The sequence below is a fragment of the Vespula pensylvanica genome, chromosome 14 (genome assembly GCF_014466175.1).
Source record: "Vespula pensylvanica isolate Volc-1 chromosome 14, ASM1446617v1, whole genome shotgun sequence".
Taxonomy (NCBI): domain Eukaryota; kingdom Metazoa; phylum Arthropoda; class Insecta; order Hymenoptera; family Vespidae; genus Vespula; species Vespula pensylvanica.
In genome coordinates this window covers 4,929,132-4,955,210 of record NC_057698.1, presented here as the reverse complement: position 1 = coordinate 4,955,210, position 26,079 = coordinate 4,929,132, and the positions used below count along the sequence as shown (strand labels likewise).

The 26,079-nt window shown below is 32.2% G+C and overlaps 2 protein-coding genes across 7 annotated transcripts; both read left to right on the top strand.

The window, feature by feature from the left end:
• Positions 1–10,380: 10,380 nt before the first annotated feature.
• On the top strand, positions 10,381–15,232 carry LOC122634418 (synaptic vesicle glycoprotein 2C-like). Of its 4 annotated transcripts, XM_043823358.1 has the most exons (12): positions 10,382–11,385; positions 11,496–11,546; positions 12,353–12,514; positions 12,594–12,756; positions 12,872–12,993; positions 13,083–13,321; positions 13,417–13,593; positions 13,684–13,749; positions 13,858–14,002; positions 14,203–14,362; positions 14,870–14,997; positions 15,073–15,232. In XM_043823358.1, exons 1-12 carry the CDS (start codon positions 11,196–11,198, stop codon positions 15,141–15,143), a joined length of 1,674 nt encoding a protein of 557 aa, XP_043679293.1. In that variant the 5' UTR covers positions 10,382–11,195; the 3' UTR covers positions 15,144–15,232. The 4 variants fall into 4 exon arrangements, 3 of the variants coding, with proteins under 3 accessions (XP_043679294.1, XP_043679293.1, XP_043679292.1); XM_043823357.1 differs by having other exon boundaries at positions 13,417–13,749; XR_006328383.1 differs by lacking the exon at positions 14,203–14,362 and having other exon boundaries at positions 10,381–11,385; positions 13,417–13,749; positions 15,073–15,094.
• A 1,139-nt stretch (positions 15,233–16,371) lies between these two features.
• On the top strand, positions 16,372–25,388 carry LOC122634420 (synaptic vesicle glycoprotein 2B-like). 3 transcript variants are annotated; one of them, XM_043823364.1, is made up of 12 exons: positions 16,372–16,838; positions 19,915–20,232; positions 20,420–20,476; positions 20,955–21,116; positions 21,205–21,367; positions 21,469–21,590; positions 21,683–21,921; positions 22,012–22,238; positions 22,365–22,582; positions 23,177–23,336; positions 23,747–23,874; positions 24,037–25,388. In XM_043823364.1, the coding sequence occupies exons 2-12, from the start codon at positions 20,229–20,231 to the stop codon at positions 24,090–24,092; spliced, it is 1,536 nt and encodes a 511-aa protein (XP_043679299.1). In that variant the 5' UTR covers positions 16,372–16,838; positions 19,915–20,228; the 3' UTR covers positions 24,093–25,388. The 3 variants fall into 3 exon arrangements, with proteins under 3 accessions (XP_043679299.1, XP_043679298.1, XP_043679297.1); XM_043823363.1 differs by having other exon boundaries at positions 19,911–20,232; XM_043823362.1 differs by lacking the exon at positions 16,372–16,838 and having other exon boundaries at positions 19,650–20,232.
• The last annotated feature ends 691 nt before the right edge of the window (positions 25,389–26,079 follow it).

Genomic DNA, 26,079 nt, shown 5'->3' with positions numbered 1-26,079 from the left:
ACGAAAGCTCCAGCGAAAGCTCTCCTCGTCCTCTTCCTCTCCTTCTCCTTTTCCCTCACCCTTACCCTTACCCACACCCTTACCCCTCTCTCTCTCTCTCTCTTCCTCTCTGCTCAGAGTTCCAGCGTTCCCATCACTTTTCATCTTCACAAGCTCACCTTGCTCAGCTTTGAAATACAACAAGTCGAACTTTTGATAACTGACGAAATTAGCTTTATTATATGAATGTAAGCTTGTCTTCTCGAAAACGGGACCGAAATCATTTACCAAAAATCTAAAGCGTCTCTCTTCTAGAGAAAACTTTTAAGCACTTTCTAAATGTCACTTTATATGTATACATACACATTCACTTGATATATTTTCTATATGTTTAATTTATTACGTATATGTTTAGTATGCATATATTGTATTCTGTATATGTTTATTGCATTATGTATATGTTTAACGTTTTATGTACGTATTCAGTGTATGGATATTTAGTTATGTGTGTTCTGAAAGCTATGTATATGAAGAAACGAGCTTCATTCGCAACCTTCGTTCGAAGGCTTTACTATCGAACGTAAATATAATTTCCTCCTCCGGAAATTATGTATTTGCATTTAGTTTGCTTGATGTTCTTTTCTGTAAGCTATTTTCATTCGTATCTACCTATATAGTAATAATTTTATCGTTGCTTGATGTTTAAAGAACTTTTAAGTATTCTCTTAACATAATTTTTAATTCAAATACATATCTCTTTACAAAATGAATGAGAATTATATTAACTTTAAATGCTGCATTGCTTTTAAACAATATATTAGAATCCATAAAAAAAGGGAGAGAGAGAGAGAGAGAGAGACTTATTCGATGATGCATTGAATCGATTCAAATACAGCAAGCTGTCAGTCGAAAGAAGTCTTACTAAGTAGGTCTTGTTGCGTAGTTGGCCTTGACAAAAAGTTCCGTATTACAAGCTATTTCGATATTTAAAGACATCGTCTTATTTCTTCTATATTTTTGACTTTAATCAGAGTTTTCACAAAAGTATAAATAATTGATAAATCGTCCTAATAGGCACCCAATATTATTGGAATCTGTTTCTTACAGATTGTACGAACCTCGTTATCTAATAGTAACTGAACTATTAAGTCAAATCTTGATAAACACGTGTGACATTTTTTCTACGCGTATGGATTATTATTAAGAAGACTTATACATTTTTTTTACATTGTTCTTCGGGGAAAAAATCGTTATTTCGCTTTTATTTAAACAGAAAATAAATACTGTAGAACAAAAAAAAAAACAACTGAGAGAAATACTTAAATTTCATGCAGATAATGCTATGAAAATTTCAAATCAATCGATCAAGTAGTTCTTGAGAAATTTCGGGTACTGATTTTGAAATTTTCGAATTTACAGCTTCGAGAAAAGACGCATTATTAATCTCTTATTTTATATTTATAAGGAAATAATAATTATTTGCTTATAATAAATTATCAATTCTAAAATCATATAAGAAACTTTTAGTTGTTGAAAAAAGTTTTCTAGGTTTGTAGGTTTCATTTTCAATTTGTAGATTTCCTCTTTTACAGCGGTCTTACTTATGCGACGATCGTCTTCTTGTACGACAAACTAGGCGAGTGGATCAATTTTGCAATTCGATGTTCGCATTATTTTTGATATTGATGACGTGCGTTCATCGAACAGATCAATTTCAACGATCTTCTCGGAAATTTCTATCCGTAGTTGATATTTTTTGAAATCAAAGTTCAAAGAAAGTGACGAAAATTCTTATTAGTATAATATTTTGCGTAAATCCATCAACAAAATGTTCTAACAAAGTTTTTACTTAGATTCTCATAGAGTGATTTTATTTTTTTCAAGATAAACTTTCAGATAAACTTTCATATTTATGGTTTCACCTTTAAACTTATTTAATGTATCTTCTGCATTTATACACTACCAATTGTACTATGATTTTGAACCGTATAAGCATAATAACAATGATATGAATGCTCATTTATGGAATTATAATAGTAAAGTGTTGACTAAAGTGCTGTAATTGCATTTTCTTCTATTTTACGACGAATCTTTTATGATTTATTGTACACGATGCTCTGCTTTTTATTTTTCATATTCGAAGAATGTTGTCAGTTTTTTCGGTACGGTAAACTTTACATGTATATATACACTGTTGTAACTGCTTCGTGTATAACAGAATTATAATAAAATAAGACTGTTCAAAGTATAAAACAAAAGTTAGGAGATGAAATAATTGTTCGATTTGATTTCATTACCTGATCGCACTTGATATGGTATTGATACTATCAGTGTACCTTCGCTAATTTTTATCTAGAATGTTTATTCAATATTTTAGAAACTATGTAATTTCAGAAAATGTAAGAAAAGTGAATAAACGTTTTTGACTTAAAAAATGGTTACCGTTAAGTATTGGATATTACTATTTGATGTGTCCGCGTAAAAGAACCTCCTCCACAAGGTATTCTACCTCATTACTACAGGATCTAGAATCTCTATTCGTCTACTCAGTTCTAATTCATCAACGTTTAATTTAAATTAATCCCAAATCAATTCTTGTTACTGTTTACCAGTTTTTCCCATGTGATTATTAATGATAAATCGTTCCAATTGAAAGAAAAACAGTAGTTTTTGGGATACTTTATCAAATGTTTATGCGCTTTTGACATTTTGATTGTTTTCCAGTAAATTCTTCGAGTAATAGATAGATATAATAGCGAACTCTCTATGTATCAATATTACAGAGAGAGGGAGAGAGAAAGAGAGAGAGAGAGAGAGAGAGAGAGAGAGAGAGAGAGAGAGAGAGAGAGAGAGAGAGAGAGAGAGAGAGAACTTCAATAAAGAAGGAACACCCCCGTAAATCCGATTTGCTTGTTTATCGCGAAAAGCTTCGAACGTCTTCATCCACTAGCAATCTTTGGACAACATTTCTCCCGATCAAGACGAAAGCACGAGGATAAAAGCTAGTACGATTTATTCAACGTATTATTCAACGCATTATTCAATGCGTTCTATCAAATTGTTTTCCTTTCTATAAATCTTCGAACATCGATGAAAGATTTGTGCGTGTAACGGCTTAGGTATGTTTACAATGATGAAATATAAATATCTTTCGATATTTTACGAATTTTACAAATGTAATTATTATTATAGTTCCAATCACCGATTGATTCACTACCGATTCATTCATTAACTATTGAAGAACGGAAATTGAAGATCAGGTTAGGTATTAGTTTGGTGTTTGCACCTCTATGCATCTACCATTATCACTACTGTTTTAGGAAGAAGAATGAAAATCGTTCTTCGTAACTTTATTTCTCACGACGGAAGGAATTCAATAGTTTCCGTCCTTCTCGGCTTTATCGTTTTTCAAGGCGCGAGAAAAAGGAAAGCTCTGTAGGATTTAAGCAACGCTCTTCGATCGATCGTGGAAGTTCCGATGAAGGAAAGAACGTAAATTACTTTTCTTGTTTTCCTTGAAATACTCTCTTCTTCTTTCTCTGTTTCTATTTCTCTCTCTCATTCTCTTTATCCTTTATCTACTCGTGTTATTTTTCCTCGTCAGCCTTTAAAAAAGAAACTACACGGTCTTTTCCGCCGTTAGTATTTCTTCAAAATTAATGAGTACAATCTGGACGTTTAGAGAAAAAAATACGCTCATTTTATTGTATTTTTTTATTACGGCCAATATTTTAAATTGATTTTTTATAAATTAACTATAGATATGTACGTATATATGCATATGTGTAGAAATGGTGAGTTTAAGCCAGAGTATTTGGAAAACGACAAATGCTTTTATTAAAATAAAAAATATTTACAATGGCTCTATTGTCTCCCGAGATATATAAACTTCCTATGGTTTGTACATTCGCTCGATACTTAATACTCGATAGTACCCAATTATTCTGCTCTGCTTTTCCCTCCTGAATTATTTACTATATTCTGTTATCTACTTTGATCTACTTTGTATCACTCTAATCTCCGCATGGACCAGTTACGTGGCCCTTTTGATCAACTGATTTTAACCCTTTGGATTTATTTTTATATTCTTCGCTGATAAATAATTTAGAAGAATTACGAAATCAAATCTGCAACGTTTGTGAAATCATCTGACAGAGATGTGAAATTTTTGAGAGGGATTTTGAGAATTCTGAGAAGAAGATGCCAAGCGTATATGAAAATGGAAGGAGGACATATAGAATACCTTCTATAATTCGAAAAACCATTAGTAAGTCAATCATAATAATAGCAGAGAAATGTTTACATTTCGGAAACGGTTTACTTTATGTTTACTAAGACTTTTTTACTTTACTTATAGTGTGTTCTATGCATTATAAATATTGAATGTTCTATAAATATCTGTTCTATAAATATTGAATGTCTTTTTTTTTTTTTTTTTTTTTGAACACCCTGTATATACATTTACTTTTTCTAAGTTGAAAATGTTATATTTTATCTCGTTTAAACATCTGAGACGATAACGAAAATAATTATGTGATAATGATTATAAAAATATATTGGGATTATATCTAAAAAATGCTATCTTATCGTGATTTTCGAATTTAATTGATGACGTAAATACAAAAAAAGGAAATCGTACAAAGGAAAACAATGAACTATTGCTAAATCGTTAATAATGTATTCGAAGCACTCTTCTTTCATCTTTTACACGTCATGCTTCGAACGATAGAAGACCTGATCATTAATATTTCAGCAATTCATATTTTTCTTCCTAATTTACATAATCTATGTTATACGTTCATAAAATTTTCATTTTACCCAAAATCACCCTTTTTTGTATGAATTCAGTGTAACGCAAGGAAAATATACAACAAATATAAAAATTTTACATTTCTTATCTTTTTTTGAACGAAGAAAGATACTTATAAGTATCACGTATCATTCACGTACGAAGTAGGGATAATACTAATAATAATTACATTGTAAGATTTATTATTGAATTCTGACAAATAGAAATATCTTCAATGTGTTCTTTTCATCTTACAGTTGAACGTGTTGAATTGTAACAATATCGTTTTTAAAAAAAAAATAATTTTTGCTAAAAGTAAAAGGGTAGATCAAGCAACGGAAAGAGAATTTATCAGTAGATTCAGTTTGTATTTATTTATAGGATAAGATTGATAAATAAAATGTATTAATCATAAAGATAGAAAAAAAGAAAGAAAAAAGAAAAGATTGGCTTTATAATTTCGAAGATTTTCAATATTCTCTAATATATTGTTTTGTTTTCTATCAATGATATTAATCAAAGTATTAATCATTCTAATGGCTTCTTTTCTTTTCAATGATTCGCATATTAACTTTTTTCTGCATATTAACCCATGTTCGCGATTATCGGTTCAGCTTTTAATATACTGCTATGTGATTGATAAAATTCATTTAGAACGTATCAGGAATGTATCATTTAGAATGTATCGGCTCTTCTGTCGTTACAATTATGATATAATCTCCCTCTCCCTCTCTGCCTCTCTCTCTTATTGATAATTTTACGATAGAGATAAAAGTATTAGATAATTTTAAGTGGCAATAATGCAATTGTTATTCTAAAGAAACAAAAGTTACTCGTCGATCGACTCGATACAATCTTGCATCACGTGAACGGGAAATCAACGTTAAATTTTAACGACACTATCTAGATAGAGTCGATTTAAATACAAGAATGAGCTTTTTCTTCGTGAAAAATCAATCGTCGTTTATTGACGCGTTTATGAATCGATACGCGACGATGCATTCTTGTTTTATCGAGTTAGTGCACGTCTTGCGTTACATGGTATTTTCAAATCCCAAAAACCTTGCCAAAACCTCAAAAATAAAGTTTCAGATTTTGTATTTTTGATCGTTGAGTTAAATATACAGATAGTCGAAGCATTGAATGACAGAGAAGAAAAAAGCTAATTATTTCTTTCTAAATTTATAATACAGTATAAAAATGATCTTCGTTCGAGTAATATTTGAATCTGTGTGGAAATGAAAAAATAACGTTCGCAACGAACGTCCATAATTTTTTTCGAAATGCATCAATGTTTGTCCTGTAAAATGAAAAATAATCTCGAAAGTAAATAAACTTTATATTCATGTCTTGGAAAAGAATCATAATTACAAGCTATAATGTAAAAATATAGTAACATCCTTGGATGAAAAATCAAATGAAATAGTTGTAGTGTATATATAGCAAAATACAGAAAAACCAATATATGATTAATACCAAACTTTAATAAGATCGATACAAATTTTCTTCCGGGATGTGTGCGGGTAATAATAATAAAAGTTGGTACACTGTTAAACTAACATATTATCAGCATTACGCGCAATAATTAGGATATTATTTAAAACAGAAGTTTAGCTGAAACGATTACGAATTAGAAATCAAAATTATGAAAAACATAATGACGTGATCTAATATTGCGGACATAAAATAAATGCTCCAATAGTGGACAACGGTCCAATAGTAGACATTTTGGAGTTATAATATTAAAAATAATAATTAGAGACGTTAAAGCTGCTTCAAATTAACAAATGTGAAAGCTTCTCATTTAATAGTGACGTTATGAACTATTGGTCCTATGAGGCATCATGATAAAGATCTTTTCTCAGTTATAAATAGCATTAGCAAAGTAATAAATGGTTCTTCCCAATAGAGTGTGCCTTGTCGCTATTATTAAAAAGATTCGTTTGTATTATTTTTTTTCGCAACAAACCGTTGTTATATTTTATTAACTGATATATCATATTAACCAAATTCAATGTATAGATTATTGTTTAGATTTCTTATTTTATAATTTGCATTTGAGAGTTGGATTAGGTGTTCACTATTCAAACATAATTGCTGAATTACTAACTGCGGACATCTACTATCAATTTGGAAGAAAGAGGTAGCAAAAGGTGTAGAATAAAAGAAAAGATGAAAAAAGATCATTATGAACTAAACGTATTCTTCTGAAAATGAGGAAGAGGCAGTTAAGGATTTTATCTAACGAAAAAGATTTATGGAGATTAACCTGTAAGATTCGTGATATTAATAATAATTTAGATTCGGAAAATGATGAAGATTTAATCATATTGTAAATCAAAGTAAAAATTGTAAAACGTTGTACATAATTTTATTCATGTTTATTTTTTTCATATTTTTTATTGCGAATACATTCTCAAGTTATATTTTACAAGTTTTATGAAAATATATACATACCACATTTTGAAATTATAGAATATTTGCAGTACTTAAGTATGATTAAAGTGATTTTCATTAAATTCTTGTAAAAATACTATAGTGCGGTATGCTACTTATTCTTTATATTTCCAAGTATTCACTATCCGAATAAATTTGTGCTTATATAAAAAATAAATTAAAAAAATAAATTATCATTCTGAATGTCATGTTTGAAAATAAAGAAAAAAATAAAAATTCTCTTAACGCTGTTCACGGCATTTACCTTTATATATGAAGAAATGAGCGAGAAAGAGAGAGAAAGAGAGAGAGAGAGAGAGAGGGGGGGGAGAAAAACATATGTGGGTATAGATATAGACATATAGGAAAGAAGTCGTGTGTGCACGAATGTCATCAAATTAGTATTACACTTACCAAACTTTAATTCTTTAGTACACATATTACATGTAACAAGAATCTTGAGGTTCTAAATAATAAGAAGATTTCGGCATATTTGTTATGCTCTTCAAACTCTATACTGTACAAATGATAAATAATTGACAAATAATAGATAATCTAATGGTGAACATAAATACGAACGCATAAATTGACAAAATTGATACAGTAACGTATATATATTATGTATCTGTGCACATATATGCATGTACTCGTTGATTTAATGACAAAATAATATTTATATTTCGACATTATATATGAAATTGTAATAAATCCAATATTATCAAATCGAATTACTATATGAATATCTTTCTGTCAGAAATATACCCTTTATTACAAATATCGTATGTTTAATATAATTATTTAATAAAAGATTTGTAGAGCAGACAACATTTATAGTAATTGTACGATAATAAACTGATAGATTTACATATATTTAATTTATAACTGAAACGAGCTTATATGCGAGCGAAATCATAGTTATTCTAAAATTGATTATCACTTTTAAAAGATATCAAAGGACTTATAAATACAAATACTTACATTCGTCTGAGTTTGAAAATCAACGAATATTCAATACTTTATACGTATATACAATTGAACAACATTTCTTATTAGTAACCAATCAATAGCATCCTAAAAAGTGAATTTTTTGTATTAGATTCTCAAAGTCAATCTGGTCGAGTAGATTCGAAATTTTTATGAGTACTTCGAATAATGAGACGATTCACAAACGCAAACTATAGCATGCGATAGTTTTTCGTTTTTAATTAACTTCTCCATTCTCGGTTATCAAGACCGAGATACTTTAAAAATTAAAATCCTGATGCAATATTTAATGATGCAATCAGCTATTGCATCTAAACACTTAAAATTCAATTGGAACTTGCAGAAGGTTCAGATCTTTCTAACATCAAACTGCTTATAGATCACGTTTTTGAGTTTACAAGTACTCATTCTAGAGTTCGGAAACAACTTATATAAAATGGCTACATGGCAAGTACACTTTTGAATAGTAATCGAAACCCATGAAACGAAAGTTCGTTATTGAAATTAACTTCGATTCGTAAGTAATAGATATTGAATTTGATTCCTTAATTAACCAGATCTGATGGGGAAGCTTGAAAGAACAAAAGAGCGTATAAAATGTATAAAATCGATATTAAGATAGTTGCGAATAGGACGTAAGATGAACGGTTGTAAGAAAATTTATACGTCAAATAAATTATAATTTTATTTGTATGTGTTCAAGTAAATATGCTCTTACTGAATTAATATACCTATCACAAATTTTTATATCTGTATATGTTTACGGTGGAAAAATTTTTATTCCCTTTAAAAATTATTTAATAATGTTATATCTAATGAATATGCGATTATCTGTGATTTTAATAATAAGTTTAAATTTTATTTCTTTTGTTTTATCAGTGCTGAAGATGGTTTAATAAAAGAAACCGAAGTGTTTGTTTATATTTATATTTACTTTTATTAAAATTTTTTTTTGGTAGTAGAAAATTTTATATTCTCGATAAATATTGCGGACATATCACTTTTGTAATTTTAACTTTAGACTCGTGAGCGGAAATTAAAAAAATCTTAATATATTAAGTTCAGCTAAATTTAATATTTTGTAAATATATATGTCCGCTATATTGGATACGTCATTTTACTTTTTGTAATTTTAACTTTTAATCCGTAATCAACGATCTTGAAAATGTTAATATATCATGTTTAATATGTCAAGATATTTTTTTAAATATGTAGAGTATGGCTCATTTTAAACAATCTGATTAAATATTTCCAATCTAATGGATTGTATAAAAATATATTTTAAATAAAAATTGCTAGGTTTTGAGGAGGAAATGCAATATGTATTGCAGTTATTTCATAGACGTTCCCGTCGAGATACTAAAGTCATAACAATCTTTTTTAATTGAAAATCGATATTTTAAGCTGAACAAAAGTTACATAGAATATCAATACGAATCCAATGAGTATCTATAATGTAGCTTTTTGATCGATATTTTATCGAGTTACGGCACCTTGAAGTTTAATTAACTGTGTACAATATATTGTATGTTTAATTAACTATATACATAATGTTCTTTATGACTGGTAAAGAGTATCGAGCTTCGAATGATTACAACTTCAAAAATATATGAATAAAAATAAATAAATAAAAAAATGGAACAAAAAAATTGATCGATGAATTCAGTGATTATTAGATGTTTGTAGGAAAATTAATTGCATTATTTATAATCGCATTATCGCGAAGTTTGTTCAATTCCAAGGCGTCATGAAGTATCGATGAAAACGTACATTGCAGATATTTGCTCGATTTATATTAATAAGCTCTCTACAACTTTTGTTCGATTTCAATTATTAATTTCTATTTAAAAAAATTATTATGACTTCTGACTTCTTGACAACAGGAATCTCTACGAAATAGATGCAATAGGTATTACATTTTTTTCTCAAAAACTAGTTTCATTTGAAAATATTTCTTTATAAAATTCATAATATCAAAGATATTTGGTCATAACAATTAAAACGAAATGTCCCGTACATGACCTTGAAAACTTTCGTATGCTAAATATTACTAAATGTTGCTAAATTGAAAAACGCCTTTATATTTTGATTACGTTTTTGGGTTTTAGAAACACTGTGCGTCGTTTCTATTTAATAGAATGCGTCGAGTACAAAAATAGTCTCTTGCAAAATCGACGATGTCTACTCGCGTGCTAGTCGCTCGCTTCGAGTAAGAGCGGAACGATCGCTTTTTATTCACGTTCCAAGTACTTTTTACTTGAGAGTTACGATCCATACGGGTATAAATTATTTTAAGAAAATGTCGCACAGATTAATAAATTCATCTTATTATTTTGCACGAAATTCTACATTCATCAAGAAACAACGTGGATTTTTTAAATAACATTGGTAAAACATTAACGATCTTATCAGTCGATAAGAGTTAAAGAGTTAAACACGTTTCATTAAATTTAAATAAGTATTAATGTAAATGCCAGTGACATTGTCATTGTTAAGTTGAGAATAAAAAAGATGAAATCGAATAAGATGTCTCATTATCTCAAACAATTAAGAGGAGACATTATCGAAAATTGGAGAGCAACAGAGGAGGTGATGGAAGATAAGAGGGGAGAAAAAATACACGACCTGCGACTTTAAAATCCAGTGCCTACTCTCGACAATCGAGTGATTTTATTAAATGGGAATTTCTCGTAACGCCTCCGATAAACGTTATCACGTGCTACTGCACGATCAATTACGTAAAAGCACGCCAGTGTCGTGATCGCCTTATAATAGAGTTGATCCAGTCTTTCGACTTTGCTATGTTTCGATGAACATCGAGTCAGTGAAAAAAGACAAAAGGAAACGACATCCTTGACATATCTCTATATTCTTGTTTATAGCCTCTTTTGTTATCTCATCATGACATTTTAATCATTTGACATTGAATATATTTTCTAGTCGCGAACTCTCTTCATTAAGGAATAATTTTGATCGAGGCTACAGTAAGAAATATTCGAGTTCTCAAATGTCGTTGAGAAGCGAGGAACACGGTGTTGAGGATATCTTGCTTCGTTGTCCTCCTCCTCTCGCTCCACCTCCTGCTCCTCCTCCTCCACCTCCTCCTCCTCCATCTCTTCCCCCTCCTCCTCCTCCTCCTCCTCCTTCTCCTCCTCCTTCTCATCATAGCCAACATCGTCTAACAAAGTTCAACGTAGGTAAGAAATTATTTACGAGGAGAGTGGAAAGGAATAATGTTTTTGAATATGATGAATTCGTTTCTCGCGAATAATAATATTACGAGTGTGAACTTTTTTCTTACTCACAGAGATTCGGCAAACCGATGAAATCATTGTGCAAGATGCTCTTAACGAAACAGGTATTTTACATAATATTTATTATGATTCGATTGCACATATCAATCGTATGAGCTTTTTCATAATATTTTCTAATGACATTTAATGTAAGAACTAGATCTAATGCATTTCTGCGTTTAATCAAAAATCACGACTTTCTATTGAATATAGATTATATGTCTTATTTCTGCATGAACGATATAAAACATAACGATGTACGATAAAACACATAGATAGATGAATGGAACGATAAAGAGACAATTGTTTCTTACAATTATTTTCTTTCAACCAATAATTTGATCTTGTTCCATTAATCGATTGACTCTGCTTATGCGACACTTGTAAACAAGATGATAATAAGTGTCAATGGAATGGTATGCATCTAGCAAGTTAATAAATCAATTAAAATGCCGAAGGAAATAAAGAAAAGAAAACGATCGATCAATCTTTCTACATCCTAATCGTTCGATCTATAGATAAAAAAATGTCTTTAGACGTCAAACTAATTCTTTACTTCGTATTTAAATTTCATTGAAAACACATTTTTTACATAAATTGAATCATGTAATGTTTTTAATTGTTAATTTCGAGATAAAAAAATTAAATTAAGATTAAATTAAATAAACTACTTCCTTCCCATATTTGTGAGTTTGATAATTATGATATTTAAAATTATGTTAGGTAGAAGAAATGAACTGACTCGTTCCTAGAATAACACCAATAAACAAACTTAGTACTTAATTATTATTATTAACTATCATAAATTATCAATTATCATTAATTATTAATTATCATTAATTCTTAAGTGTACTTAAATTATTTATTTGAGGATTTGGAAAGTTTAATTTCAAAGTCTTGGCCGTTTCCGCTCTTATCTGTATGAATGCTGCCTTTGGCATGCTGAGCATAGGATTTATTTTGCCAGCGGCGGCATGCGATTTTAAGATGACGACGGAAGACAAAGGTCACCTGACTGTATCGACCATGCTAGGTAAATTCGCGCAATTGATTGCATCATGGTTATGGCTGTGTTGCCTTTTTAAAGATATAAATGAATGTATTCTCTTCAGGTATGTTGTCGGGTTCTTATTTCTGGGGCTGCCTCGCTGATACGAAAGGACGGAGAATTTCTCTCCTGGCATGTCTCTTCCTTCACGGTGGCTCAGAATTCTTAGCATCGCTGATACCATTTTATTGGGGCTTCGTGTTAGTCAAATTTATCAGCGGTTTGGCGTTAGTATGATCAAAAACACAAACGACAAAACTTATTGACGAATTCATCGAGCTGCGTACGTTGTACGCCATAAAAAATTTTGTCCCTAGACTATCTGCGTTAACAAATTTTCAGTATATGTGGACAGTTAACGTTGCTCTATACATATCTTGCCGAATTTCAACCGATTAAAAAACGTGATTTGTTTCTCTCATGGATGGAAACGGCATGGGTAATGGGAATGGTAATCGTCGCGTGTAAGTATCCCAATTCTCTTTGCATTCATTTCCTTTTTTCTTCTTTTTCTTTTTTTCTTTTTACATAGCATCCTTTTTTATCTTTTCAGGCGTAGCCTGGGCTACGGTCCCGTTGAACATAAAATATAAGACTGACACGTTTTCCTTTCACTCATGGAACTTGTTCATCATGATCTGTTCTTTGCCATCTTTTACAATTGGAATTTGGTTATCATTCTTTCCAGAAACTCCAAAGTATCTTGCCGAGACCGGACAAAATGTTAAGATGTTGAAGGTTTTAACTAAAATGTATTCAGAGAATACGGGGAATTCTTTGGAAAAATATTTGGTGAGTTCATTTTTATCAAATTTTCTTGAAAATTTAATTAAACATATCAATCAACTTCAAATTTTCAATATTCAATACTTCTCTTATTTGAATAGACGAATTTGAAAAACTGTGAAAACCAGTTGCTTTCAGAACTGGTCTTTCGTTTAGAAGAAAAGATGAACGAGAAAGAAGAGACGATCGAACCAAAATCATTGAAGATTATTATAACGAATACTTTTTTGCAAACGTTGATGCTTGTACGAAAGCCATACTTGCATAGGACCTTCATTGTATGTTCCGCCACATATTTGATTATGACTTCTTACTATATGTTGCTTCTGTGGCTGCCTGATCTTTTTCGAAGATATGCCGAATTTCAGGAACATTTTCCTAATCGATCGGCCACTGTATGCACCGTTGTCGCATTTGAAAAGAACAACAAAACCGTGAGCGAACAATTTGAAATGAACTTTTTACAATCTCTCCAAATATATATATATATATATATATATATATATATATATATATATATATATTCTATCATTTCTTTCTAGATAACGAGTACGGATCCCTTCGGTTGCAATACTCCGATACAGAGCAGCGTCTTCTTATATGCATTTATTTTAGCATTATCAGGCGTTCCTATTGGTCTTACGTTACCTCTCTTAATAAATCGTTTAGGATATAAATTCTTTTTAGGTGAGTCATTGTCAACGCAATTATGGAAACAAATCAACATACTTCTTTTTACACGTATTGATTTTAATATACTTTGTGTCCATACACCTTTTCGTCAAAGATGCATTTTTTATTATTTTGATATATTTATCATAATATATTTTGATTAGTCAACACTTATTGATCAAGATATATCATGTCTGCCTTTCTTTTTGTTTTAGTTGTCGGTACGATAATAGCCAGTATTGTATCCTTCTGTATTTTTCTTGTTAAAACATCTGTTGAAAATTTAGTCATCTCGTGTATCTTTGAGTCCGTTACATCGATTTGCGTTAGCGTTGTTTCCTGTATGTTAATCGACTTCTATCCAACTCATTTAAGGTATCGCATCTAAGGTGTTTTATGTCATAAATATTATAAACTATTCTAACTATTCATATAATTCTAAACTGCTTACACACAATTTTAAACATAATCTTAACAAGTCTAGTACATGGCTTTTTATTTTTAGGATTTTATATCTACCGACATTGATTTCTCTCGTGAGATATTTATCAAAAGATACAAATACACAATTCGTATATTTTTTTCTCGGTTCACATGTTTATTTATAGAGCATTATATACAGTATTATCTTACTTCGCCTAATCGATCATATGTGTCGAAGAAAATCAAATTCGATCGGGGCAAAAATGTATGATAACAAACACGTGTAGAAGTTTCGATTGTAATGGTTGTTTTGTTAATCGATCAATAAGAATCGGTCGTATCGTTCGAGATCGATCGTTACAAGAGATAATAAATGGAAGAAAGAGAGAAGGAGAGAAAGAGGGGGAGAGAGAGGGAATTAATAATCGCAAAATTTCTCTTTGTTGCTTTTTTTTTCAGATCAATAGCAGCTGGTCTTGCTTCATTTTTTAGTCGGTTAGGAGCAATGATGGGGAACTTGATGACCGGAATGTTGATTGATAATCATTGCAGGGTCGTTATTATATTGGTAGGCTTACAACTTTTTGGTGAGTGCTAATAATATTGATGAATCTAAAGAATTATCTAAACAATCAATCTTCAACTTAAATTTTCACTTTTAGTGTGCGGTATACTCTGCTTGCTTACACCGAAAAAGAAAGAAATGAAAAAAACAAAGATAACCAAATTCTGAAGATATTACAATTGGGATATTTTCTACAACAAGCTATTTAGAGATATTCTCGAAGAATGAAAAAAAAATAAATAAAAATATACAAGTTCGATACGTCTCCCTTCTTTTTCTTTTCTTTTTATTTGTTTTCGTGTTTTTATTACATTGTTCTTTGAAACATGATTGAACCACTATTTATCATGGAATTTTTCTCTTTCCTACCGTTCAAAACGCAGATAATAAGAATGTTTGTTTCATTAATAAGGTCAACGTGGTAGATCACGATAGAACAAAGGTAGGAATATTCGTTTGTACGTCTTCAAAATCAACGGGCTCACTCAGTTTACTTCTCAAGAATATAAATTTCGAAAGTATACCGTGACATATATTATCTCACAGATATTTTTTTTTTTCATCGTACCTTAGCCTTAGTCAGGCTTAACCGACCTTCCGATAACAACTACATCGCGTGAAAAAAATGGGACGCTTATTGCGATACGTAATTAAGGATGAGCAGTTAACGTACGACTTCATTCGAAATATTACCATTTTACAAAGATGACATTAAATCTCCAAAGAGATTTTTAAACAATTTCCAAAACCATGGGATTAGAAATCAATAGAACTCGAATATACATGAAAAAAATAGATTATTTCTCAAAAAAAAAAAAAAAAGAAAAAGAAAAAAAGAAAAAAAAACTGTAATATTATTTAACAATTTCACCCATAGAACGTGAATCGACAAAGCACAATGTTCACATTGTTTCATAACTATCATAATTTTCAACGTTCCGTGCAAATTGCACGTTCTAATTTAATTAACAAAATTTTATCAACTCTAATTCGTGCATGTTAGGTTCGTATTGTGTAAAAAAAAAAAAAAGATAAAATAAAATAAAGAAGATAAAGGAGAAACTATTTCCTATATTAAACGAGACCATTGACTTGTTTCAAAGATAATTCATAGAGACACTTTCAAATAGGTGGAAAAGGAAAACAAAATTATTTGGCGAACGATCGCCCTAATATTTTTGGCAACAAGAACGTCCTTGATGTTGACCAACGAGCTTCCCTTTCGCAAAGTCTTCTAGCCAATGTGTACGAAAAATAAACATCCGGAAATGACTGGTTAAGACCGCATTGGCACGCCAATCTACAATGTGCCTTACTTATATCGATATAAACTAACATACATAACTTTTCGAAAAGAGTTACAAGGTAGGAATACGTAAGGAGACTCGGCAGTGCCATCCGATTGGCGTCCAGACACGGGACCAAACAATATCTCTCCTCCTAAACGAAAACGAAAACTTTCGATTTACAAGTTCGAAGATAGCAATCCGAGAAAGAGCGAAATAAAGAGAGAGAGAGAGAGAGAGAGAGAGAGAGAGAGAGAGAGAGAGAGAGAGAATTGCGCGTATATGTATGGTGCGAATTAACGTGTCACTTGGCGTCACCTTGCCTTACATTGCGTCGCGTTGTGTTGCGTCGTGTAGCGTCGCCTCGCCTCGTGTCGGAGTTGGCTGTTACGTTTGGCATCAAAACCAATGTCGGCTCTTCAACGTTCATTTCTTTAACGTTTCGATTCAAACGGAAGAGAACAAATTCAGAGACGTAGACCCGACGACATCCTTCCTGTTATCTGACGACGCCCTTATACCGTCGCACGGTTCATTTTCCTAAACCAACACGCACTACTAGTGATTGACCTCTCTGGTGATTGATCGTTATATTTGTTTCTTTCTTTTATTTCTTCTCCATTTGTCACAATATCGGTTTCTTCTCTTCAGCTTCGTCAATTGCCTCTGTGACAACGTTAACAAGGGTAGATATTCCGAATCATTCGAAAAATAGCTCGATCCTTTTCGAAACGAGATAAATTTTAAACAATCCATCCTACTCTTCTTTTCTATTTCCTTTTTTGCTTTTCTTTCCTTTTTTTCCCTTACTTTTCCTCCTCTTTCTTTTTTACGAAGCGGTAGAAAATCTCGAGAGAAATTAAACTGATAGCGTAGTTCGCAGATGCTGTCGCTCGCATTCGACGTCTTTTATTATTTCGAGACATTTTTCCCTCGGGCAAAGCGCCAGTTTTGGATTATTAGCTATTGCTACGTAATTACCGATGAAAAATGTCTCATCCATATCGTACGAGTACGAGTGCATTTATCAGTGTTCGTTGACAATATCGTTGAAGATTGTTTACTTTGCTTTTCTTATTACTCTTTTTGTTTCATCGACGGAAGTGATTAAGTCACTGTCAATAATTTTCAAAGAGTTAAAGAAACGTGAAAGAGAATAAAGATAATTAGACGGAAGAACGTAAATGTTTATAAAACGGTTCGTTATAAAAGCGTCGAACGAATAAAAGACGACGATGCGCTGACCGAACATTTGGCAGAGATCCCTTTTTTTATAGATCGTGTGCCAACAAAATCTGATCATATTAGTTTTGTTGTTTCTTCAGAACGATGAGGAGAACTTAATGATCGATTTATAACGCTCGTCGGGTGCTCTGATACAACGATCTCATAAATAAAAATAATGATTTCTCAAACATTCGCGACTCCATTTTCAAGTTAAGTCAAGTAATCTCTTCTAATCTTTTTGCAATCGAACAGTCTATCGGCTTGAAATAGTCTCCTACGAAAAAAGATATAACGTGAAAGATCAAAGATAAAATATCTCGAACGAGTTAAATGCTGCGATTCTTTTTCAAATCTTATTTCTAGACTTTCCATGAATACATTTTGACGCTTTTATCGTGATGTAACGTACTTCGAAAAGAAATCGATCAATTGCGTGACGTTCGATCGTATAGAGTGGGATTGTACTTGCTGACTAACTTATCCGTTTGCGATTCGTTCGGATCCATAATCGATCCGATTGTGATAAGGATCAGAAATATCGACATTTCTTCTTTCTTCTTCTGTCCGCTTTTATCGGCCAGATTGGTATTTCTGTTGATTAGTATTCCTAAACTTGTCAACACATTAAATCAGACTATATGAAATCAACAAATTTTTATTGAAAAAGAGGAAAAGGGAGAAAGAGAAATTTAAAATGTCCAAGACTAAAAACGTTTAGACCATAAAACATTATTAAAACATTTATGATCGTCGACCATAAACATGTTTGCGTTAAAATAGGTAATTCAGTTCATAAGTACGGACTTAAGTGACGATCAATTTAAAGCAGTCTAGATCGGAGATATATTGTCGGGAAAGCTTTTTGATCTGTTTTTAACAATAGCCGATCAGATAAGTGGTGAGGTTACGTGATGAACGTCAACTTTATTTCTTAGTAATCTTTCACGGTTATTGCACTTAAAAATGTTTGCTTAGCTTAAGCCTCGTAAAATATTTCGCAAAAATTTTCTCTCGCTTACGAAGCTCGAAAGATCGACAAACTACGATACATTCGTTGACTCGACAAAGGAATTACTTACTCGTCATGACGAATAACCATTCATGTTCGATTGTTTCGAAAGAAAAAGAAAAAGAAAAAGAAAAAGAAAAAGAAAAAGAAAGATAAAAAGAAAAACGTACATTTCATTTTCTTCGTGAATTTCCGTTCTTTCTGAAGAAGAATGCATAAATGATAGATAGAATTGGTCGTTTGTAGATCGACTGTATCGTTCGTTGATATGTTTTACCTTATTTCTTTGAGATATACTTAGATTCAGTATAAAGAGAAGAACTCTTCACCTTCGCCTTCTTTTACGCGAAGATGAAGATCCCATTCGTTATCAAAATGACTTAATAATCCAAGATATTTATTCTGACGTATATCAGAAAGAAGCTATGAAAAAGGTAGCGATTCATGACGTATCCTTGCTTTCGATGAAACAAGAACTCGTTATCTTTCCTCAATTAACCGAGTTCAAACAAATGGATCATGTTGTCGGTATGACTTTCATATTCTTACGATAGAAAAATGCAGAAATTGTTAACTGGTAGTTCAAGATAAAGATCTTTCTCGAAATCTTAAAGGGAAATTGAACAACATCAGGTGATCTTATAACTTTATGTCTTATAATGGCTCACATGATCGACAATGGAGACGTACGTGGACCATTGTCTTCTTAAGGATTTAAATACCTTCGAAGAAAGAAAAGGAAATAATACAAAGTTCTTATCTTACGTATTGTAGCGTGGATTCTCCAAAAATATTATTTTTTCTTATCTCATCGGAGATAATCCGAGAGATCGAAGAAGAGATATTTAAATTTGGTGAAAAGAAAAAAGATCGAATTTAGTATGAGTAACACTCGGATATTTCTAAAATAACTATCATCGGCTGACCAAGAGTAATTAAAATCGTTCATAATGAAGATCATCGTTTAACTCTTCGTTGAAACTTTAATCATTGATTTCGAACGCGCTTGGCTTTGCCGTCAAAGGTGTTTTATGGTCTCATCTTTTTCGACGATGACGATTTAGAAAAAGAGAGAAAGAAAGAAAGAAAGAGAAAGACAGAAGGAGAAAAAAGAAAAGATGGATTGCGTCGGGGAAGGGGTAATAATATCTTATCTCGCTTAAGAGAATGGGCTACTGGAATGGGCTCGAGATACGTAAAGAAGGTAGAATCGATTTCTGTCCAGTAGCGTTCATTCACCGGCGATTAGGCTAAGGTGGAAGATCGGTTGGTTGTCATTCTTTGGTGTACTCTTGACACGATTCCTAAGGGTACAGTGAAGAAGGGAAAGGTTTTGGCTTGTCCGCCGATTTAAAATAGAGATCGGGCAAGATCGGGGAGAAAACAACCAGTTTTTTTCTTTTGATTTCGAAGGAAGACCGAAATAAGAGAAAATCTCGTCGGGGTTTAAGTGAGAAGACATCGGGAGAAAATTCTCTTGGTGGAAATCGTCGAATTCGCTTAAGCGATAAAGACGGCGATCAGATACCACCGAGTATTCACCAATGAGCGTGGCGTGCAGCCTTTACGGCAGAAGACAAAACCGTGGTACACGTACGGGAAAGCGACAGTGCATCATCGTAACTGCCTGCAGGACCCCCCAAACAAAGTCCTTCGTCGTAACCTCCGCACCACCGAAACTGACGAGGACGCTTTGCGATTTGAACAAGTCTCGATTGACCACGAACGATCATGGGTAAGTTTCTTCCACGAAGAAAGATTATGCGAACAAGGCAAACGATCAAGATTAAAAATATCTCTTATTTTCTATTACGCGAGCCATTGAAATAAGTTGTTACGATTTCGCGACAATTACGACAAACTTTCAAATTAAATTGTGCGTGCAAAATATTTTTGTACATTATTTCTTATTATTTTTATAGGACTCGATTTCTTGGCAGACGGAGGTGCCGACTTCGAGCATGCAATCACCGTAACAGGTACGTTCATTGATAAAAGAAATAATATCTTATCGAGTTAAAATTTTTAATCCTTTATCTTACTTCGATGAAGCATCGTGCATTTTATTTTCATTAAATTTATTAATAGTTTAGCAATTAATAGAAATGATTTTTATAACGACATACATGTATACGCGTCTATTAGAAAACGCCTAGTCTCTTATCAGCAATCGTATTGTAACGTTAAACCACCCATGTGAAAAGTACTATCGTAATATGATTTAGTAATTTCAAAATTGTCATTATAATCTTGTCATCCCAACTTTCTTAAATTATAAAACTTGTAAACGATCGATTTATCATCTCGTTTATAAATTTATCGTACTGCGTTATAACGTCACGATATAAAACGAGTGATTATTATCGGATCCCCTTTAAAATGAAAAAAGTGTCTTGACTGAACATGCATATATGTCGGATTTATCATTTCTTATTTATTGCGTTCACTCATTAATAGGATTTGGAAAGTTTCACTACATGTTACTGGCGATATGCGGGCTAATTTACATGGATACAGCCATCGGCGTTACAATACTCTCTTTCGTTTTACCGGCTGCACAATGCGACCTGGAAATGGATTCCACTGCAAAAGGATGGCTAACGGCATCTCCAATGTTGGGTAAGCATTATCGAAGCATACTTTATACTATACTTATAGTATTAACCGAGTAAATTATTTTAACGAATCTTTTGTCGTCCATTCATAGGTATGGTGGTTGGGTCATATATATGGGGATGCCTGGCTGATACCAAAGGTAGAAAAGTAGTATTGATAGCTACCTTATTAATGGACGGCATAGTCGGCGTCGTTTCGTCGTTCGTCCAATATTATTGGGTCTTTCTAGTCTTCCGGTTTTTCAATGGATTCGCGTATGTAACTATTCGTTTCGAACGCGTTTAAAAAGATTCGAGAAATAATTGAACGATCGTTTAACCAAAGCATATCAACGTAATTTTCTTCATTCGAATAGGGTGACTGGTGCGATGGGAATTTGTTTCCCATATTTAGGTGAATTTCAACCGACCAAATATCGCGAAAGGTGCCTTTGTTGGATGGAAATGTTCTGGACGGTCGGTGTAATATTATTACCTCGTAAGTTTTAAGAACTTTCCTGTTTGATCGTCCGTTCATTCGAAGAAATTGGATTATAACGGATAAAGAAAAAAGAAAATTTTTCTTTACAGTAATCGCTTGGTTAATCGTACCGTTGGATCTCAGGTACGAATCAGAGATGTTTCACTTCAAATCTTGGAATCTCTTCGTGGCACTTTGTGCCTTACCTTCAATTGTCTTGGGACTTTGGCTCTTTGCTTTTCCAGAGAGTCCAAAGTTCTTGCTTGAGTGCGGCGAAGCCGACGCTGCCTTAGAAGTATTCAAGTGGATCTATGCTCAAAATACTGGTCAAGATCCTGAGACATACCCAGTAATTAGCTTTGTTTCTTCGTAAAAGTTAAACTATTTCATTAGCTCCCAATCCGCCGTCTAATTGTTCTCTTAAAATCATTTTTGCCAGGTTAAGTGCTTACAAGAAAAGACTAACAATAAGGACAAGAGCACGAGGTCGTTGAAACTACATAAGAAAAAAGATCTGAAAGTTCTTTTTTCGGAGGTTTGGGAATTAACGATGTCTCTTTACAAACCTCCTTATCTTCGTAATACGTTACTTGCTTGCGCTATTCAATTCGGTCTTACTAGCAGTTACTACACTCTTATGGTTTGGTTCCCTGAGTTATTTACTAGGTAAATATATACTTTGCAAGTGATATTTTTTTCGTGTCAACAATCCCGACGCAACGATATTGTCACGATCTTGTCACGACTTTTTCATGATCATTTCACAATTTTTTCACAATCATGTATTTTTAGATTCGAAGAATTCGAGAATGATAATCCTGGCAAGACCACGTCCGTTTGTATAGTATCAGCGCTTTCAGACAATGCAACCAATTTGGATCCTTATGGATGCGAAACAACGATCGGTGTAAACGTTTATCTGCATACCGTTTATATTGGTCTCGCCTGCATACCCGGTTCCATCATATTACCGATTTTTGTACATAAACTAGGAGCGAAATTTTTTCTAAGTAAGTATTCCAAATGTAGATTAACAGTCTATAACGCCATGTGATTTTGAAGTCTCATACTAAAGTATATACACGTATCTGTATCTCTGTTTTATAAATCTTATTTCATATCACCGCTATAAAATTATATTTTATTGCATATGCCAAGTTTTCAATATCTCTTTTCCAAGTCTATAGATCATATCTCATATAGTATAATAATACTATACTATAATATATATCGAGTATTCAAAATACAGCGTAAAAAGTGTTTATCTCAGAAACACGGAATTTTTGAGAGAAATTGTTTAGATAAGAATTATTTGATTTCAAGGGGGAAATATTTCAAGGTCATTTCAAGCTCAACTTTGTCTTTTATTTAAACGGAAATCTATATTTTCTGTGATGGCAAGATATTTTATGTAAAACAGAAAAAGAAAAAAGAAACGAGTAAATTTTGTTTAAAATATTTGTTCGTCCCGAGCCTAAAAAAGACCGGGTCAAAGAGGGTTAAATTTTTAGCGAGAATTCTAGCAAGATAATTAAACTCCTAACACTTAGAAAAATGGATGCAAGTAATGGATGGTACCAGTAATGAATTGCTTTTTATTACAGTCTTATCGCTGCTAGTCTCCGGTGCAGTAACCGTAGGTTTTTATTTCGTCATAAACTCCACTCAGAACCTAATACTATCATGCATCTTTGAAGCTTTAACGTCGCTCGGCATCTCTTTAGTTTATTGCATAATCGTCGACATGTTTCCGACGAATCTCAGGTAAGCAAACGACACAATGTTACCTTTCTGATTTATTTATTCGAGAAAACGCGATACATAACGATAATTTATTATCATTTAGTGGGACACGCATATAAGATGTGCAATTTTTCCTGTTTTAATTTATCACGTGGCGACAAACTCTGATCATATGCACCCAATTTGCATCCCTCGTTTATTCCATTTACAATTTAAATATTGTTATCTAAGTGATATAAACAGAAAAAAATCAAACGAATAAACAGTTTCATTTTGATTTGAAATACGATAGAAAACATAGTATTATCGGCTTTTTAAGGATTTTAATGAACCTAGATTTGCATTATCCTACAGTTACATAGAATCTATTTAGGCGACGAATATAGAATGTTTATTAAATGATAAATAATTAATATTGGTTTTATTTCCAGGGTAATGGCAGCAGCCTTATCTCTAACGATGGGTCGATTAGGCGCTTTGGTTGGAAATTTAATATTCGGTTATTTAATTGATTTAGCTTGCATCGTTCCTATAGTGATATTCGCCGCATTTTTGTTTCGTAAGTTTTTAGCAAATATCTTTTTACGAAAGGAAAGGAGAGCGCGTGCACGTGCGTGTACATGTGATGTGCGCGTACGTGGGAGTGTACGCATATGTATATATTTTTTTCGCAATAATCTTTATATATCGTACTAACCATATGATTTCTATTAATTTACAGTATGCGGCTTTTTGTCATTTATACTTCCACGAACGGGAAAAGAAACTCTCGATTAAACAATGGGAGAACTTAATTGCACGACGAAACGTGACTTCGTGTCTCTTTAAGGAAGTAAACATACATACAGATGCAACGAATTGGATTGGCCAAAATGAAAGAAGAAAAAATATTTATATCCGCATTATTACATGATTATTGTAACGACTGTATATATTCGCAAAGCACTTCGAATTATACACGGAACTTATATAAGCGTGTATATATGATATGCGTATAATGTACACACACACACACACACACACACACACACACACACAGCGATGAGAAATGTCCATTGACAATTGTAATTCCATTCGTACGTTTCGTATTACAATGAGTCACGTATTCGTTTCATCTCGCACGATTCCTCCTAATGTATCTTAAAAAGACGATATCAATTGAGAGAACAATGATATTCAGATATAAGACGTTGATTGATTCGTGTCCTATGCTAAAAAAAAAATGAAAGCACTTTTATCATCGATCATGACGTACATATATATTTATTCATAATTTCATCTAAAAGTAAGTCATTTTCATCCGGTTCTATTAATTACTTTCATTCTAATTATAATAACGCATAAATACACACACACACACACACAGACATATACACATATAGATATACACATATACTATGCGTATTTATTATACCATTATTAATATTATAATCGTAAGGATTAACGAGTAGGAATAGTACTACCTGTACAGACATATTCATCGTACGAAATTCAACAAAGATTCTATGTTTCGTCTAATTAATACTTCCCTGTGTGTGTGTTTTTTTTTTTTTCTTTCATATCTCTTTCACATCTTCGATCTTCTCTTTCGAAAATAATCCTAAATGATTCGTTTACGCTGATGATAATCGTTCTATTTATTGATTCTTTCTCTCTCGTTTACGTTTGAAATCACAGCTTTCATTATTATAAAAATAATATAAAAATTTCCCGATATTTTGAAGAGTATGTACACATGCTCGATAGACTAAACTCGATTAAACTCGTAAGGTATAATCGAATTAGATATTAAACTGCAGCTGGATATATTTGAGGAAATAAAAGTGGCGAATAATAATGATTTCTCTTGATATTTTTCGAAACGTTGTGATAAAAAAAAACGTGTGGATAAATATGGGAACAGGAAAGATGAATGAAAACGTACGCGTTCGCCAAAGTAGAAATAATGTAATATCAGGAAAAAATAAAATACACGAGACGCTTTTGCAAAACGTTCTTACATAACTCGGCCTCACGAGTGATCTTCGATTAGTGTTAACGATTACTATTCGATTAAAATACGAGGAAATTCAACACTTCGGATACTTATTTATTATTTATTTCTACTTATCCTTTTTCTGTTTATTTTTATGCTTACTATCATAAAATTAAATGCTCAAGTTTCAATTAGATAGCTCAACGACGACGTAGAGGGGATATACATATTATTAAAAAGCAAGCGCATCGAACAGAATTTTTATTGTATTCAACGTCTACAGACGATATCCACTTGTTTCCATTTACTTCCACTTGCTACCACTTACTTCCACTTGCTTTCCCATACGAATTCGTATGAAAATTGTGAAACTTCTTATCATATCAATTTCGCATCAATCTTACAATGCAAATTCGGAGTTTTGATCGCGTGATTATAGGACTTTGTTGATTTTGCTCACTTCGCAGTGTCGCCTTTCCTCTAGTTTTGGACATTTCCATTCGATCAACTCTAGCTTATAATCATTTATATGTGCGGATACGTTCTTCCGTGCATCATTCATTTCCAAGAGATCGCTTCAAGAATTCATTAAGGAGTCTTTAAGGAAAGTTATTTTCAATGGGTGAAAAAGACATAGAAGTGAAGCCGTCGTCGATACAAATATCAACAGGTAAGATAAACTACGAAAAACGGTTCATTTCTTTTTCATCGTAATTCGTATTTCTTTCGTTTTTCTATACCTTCCTTGGAAATCACAGCAAATTTCACTTGGACATTTTTCTAACTGCA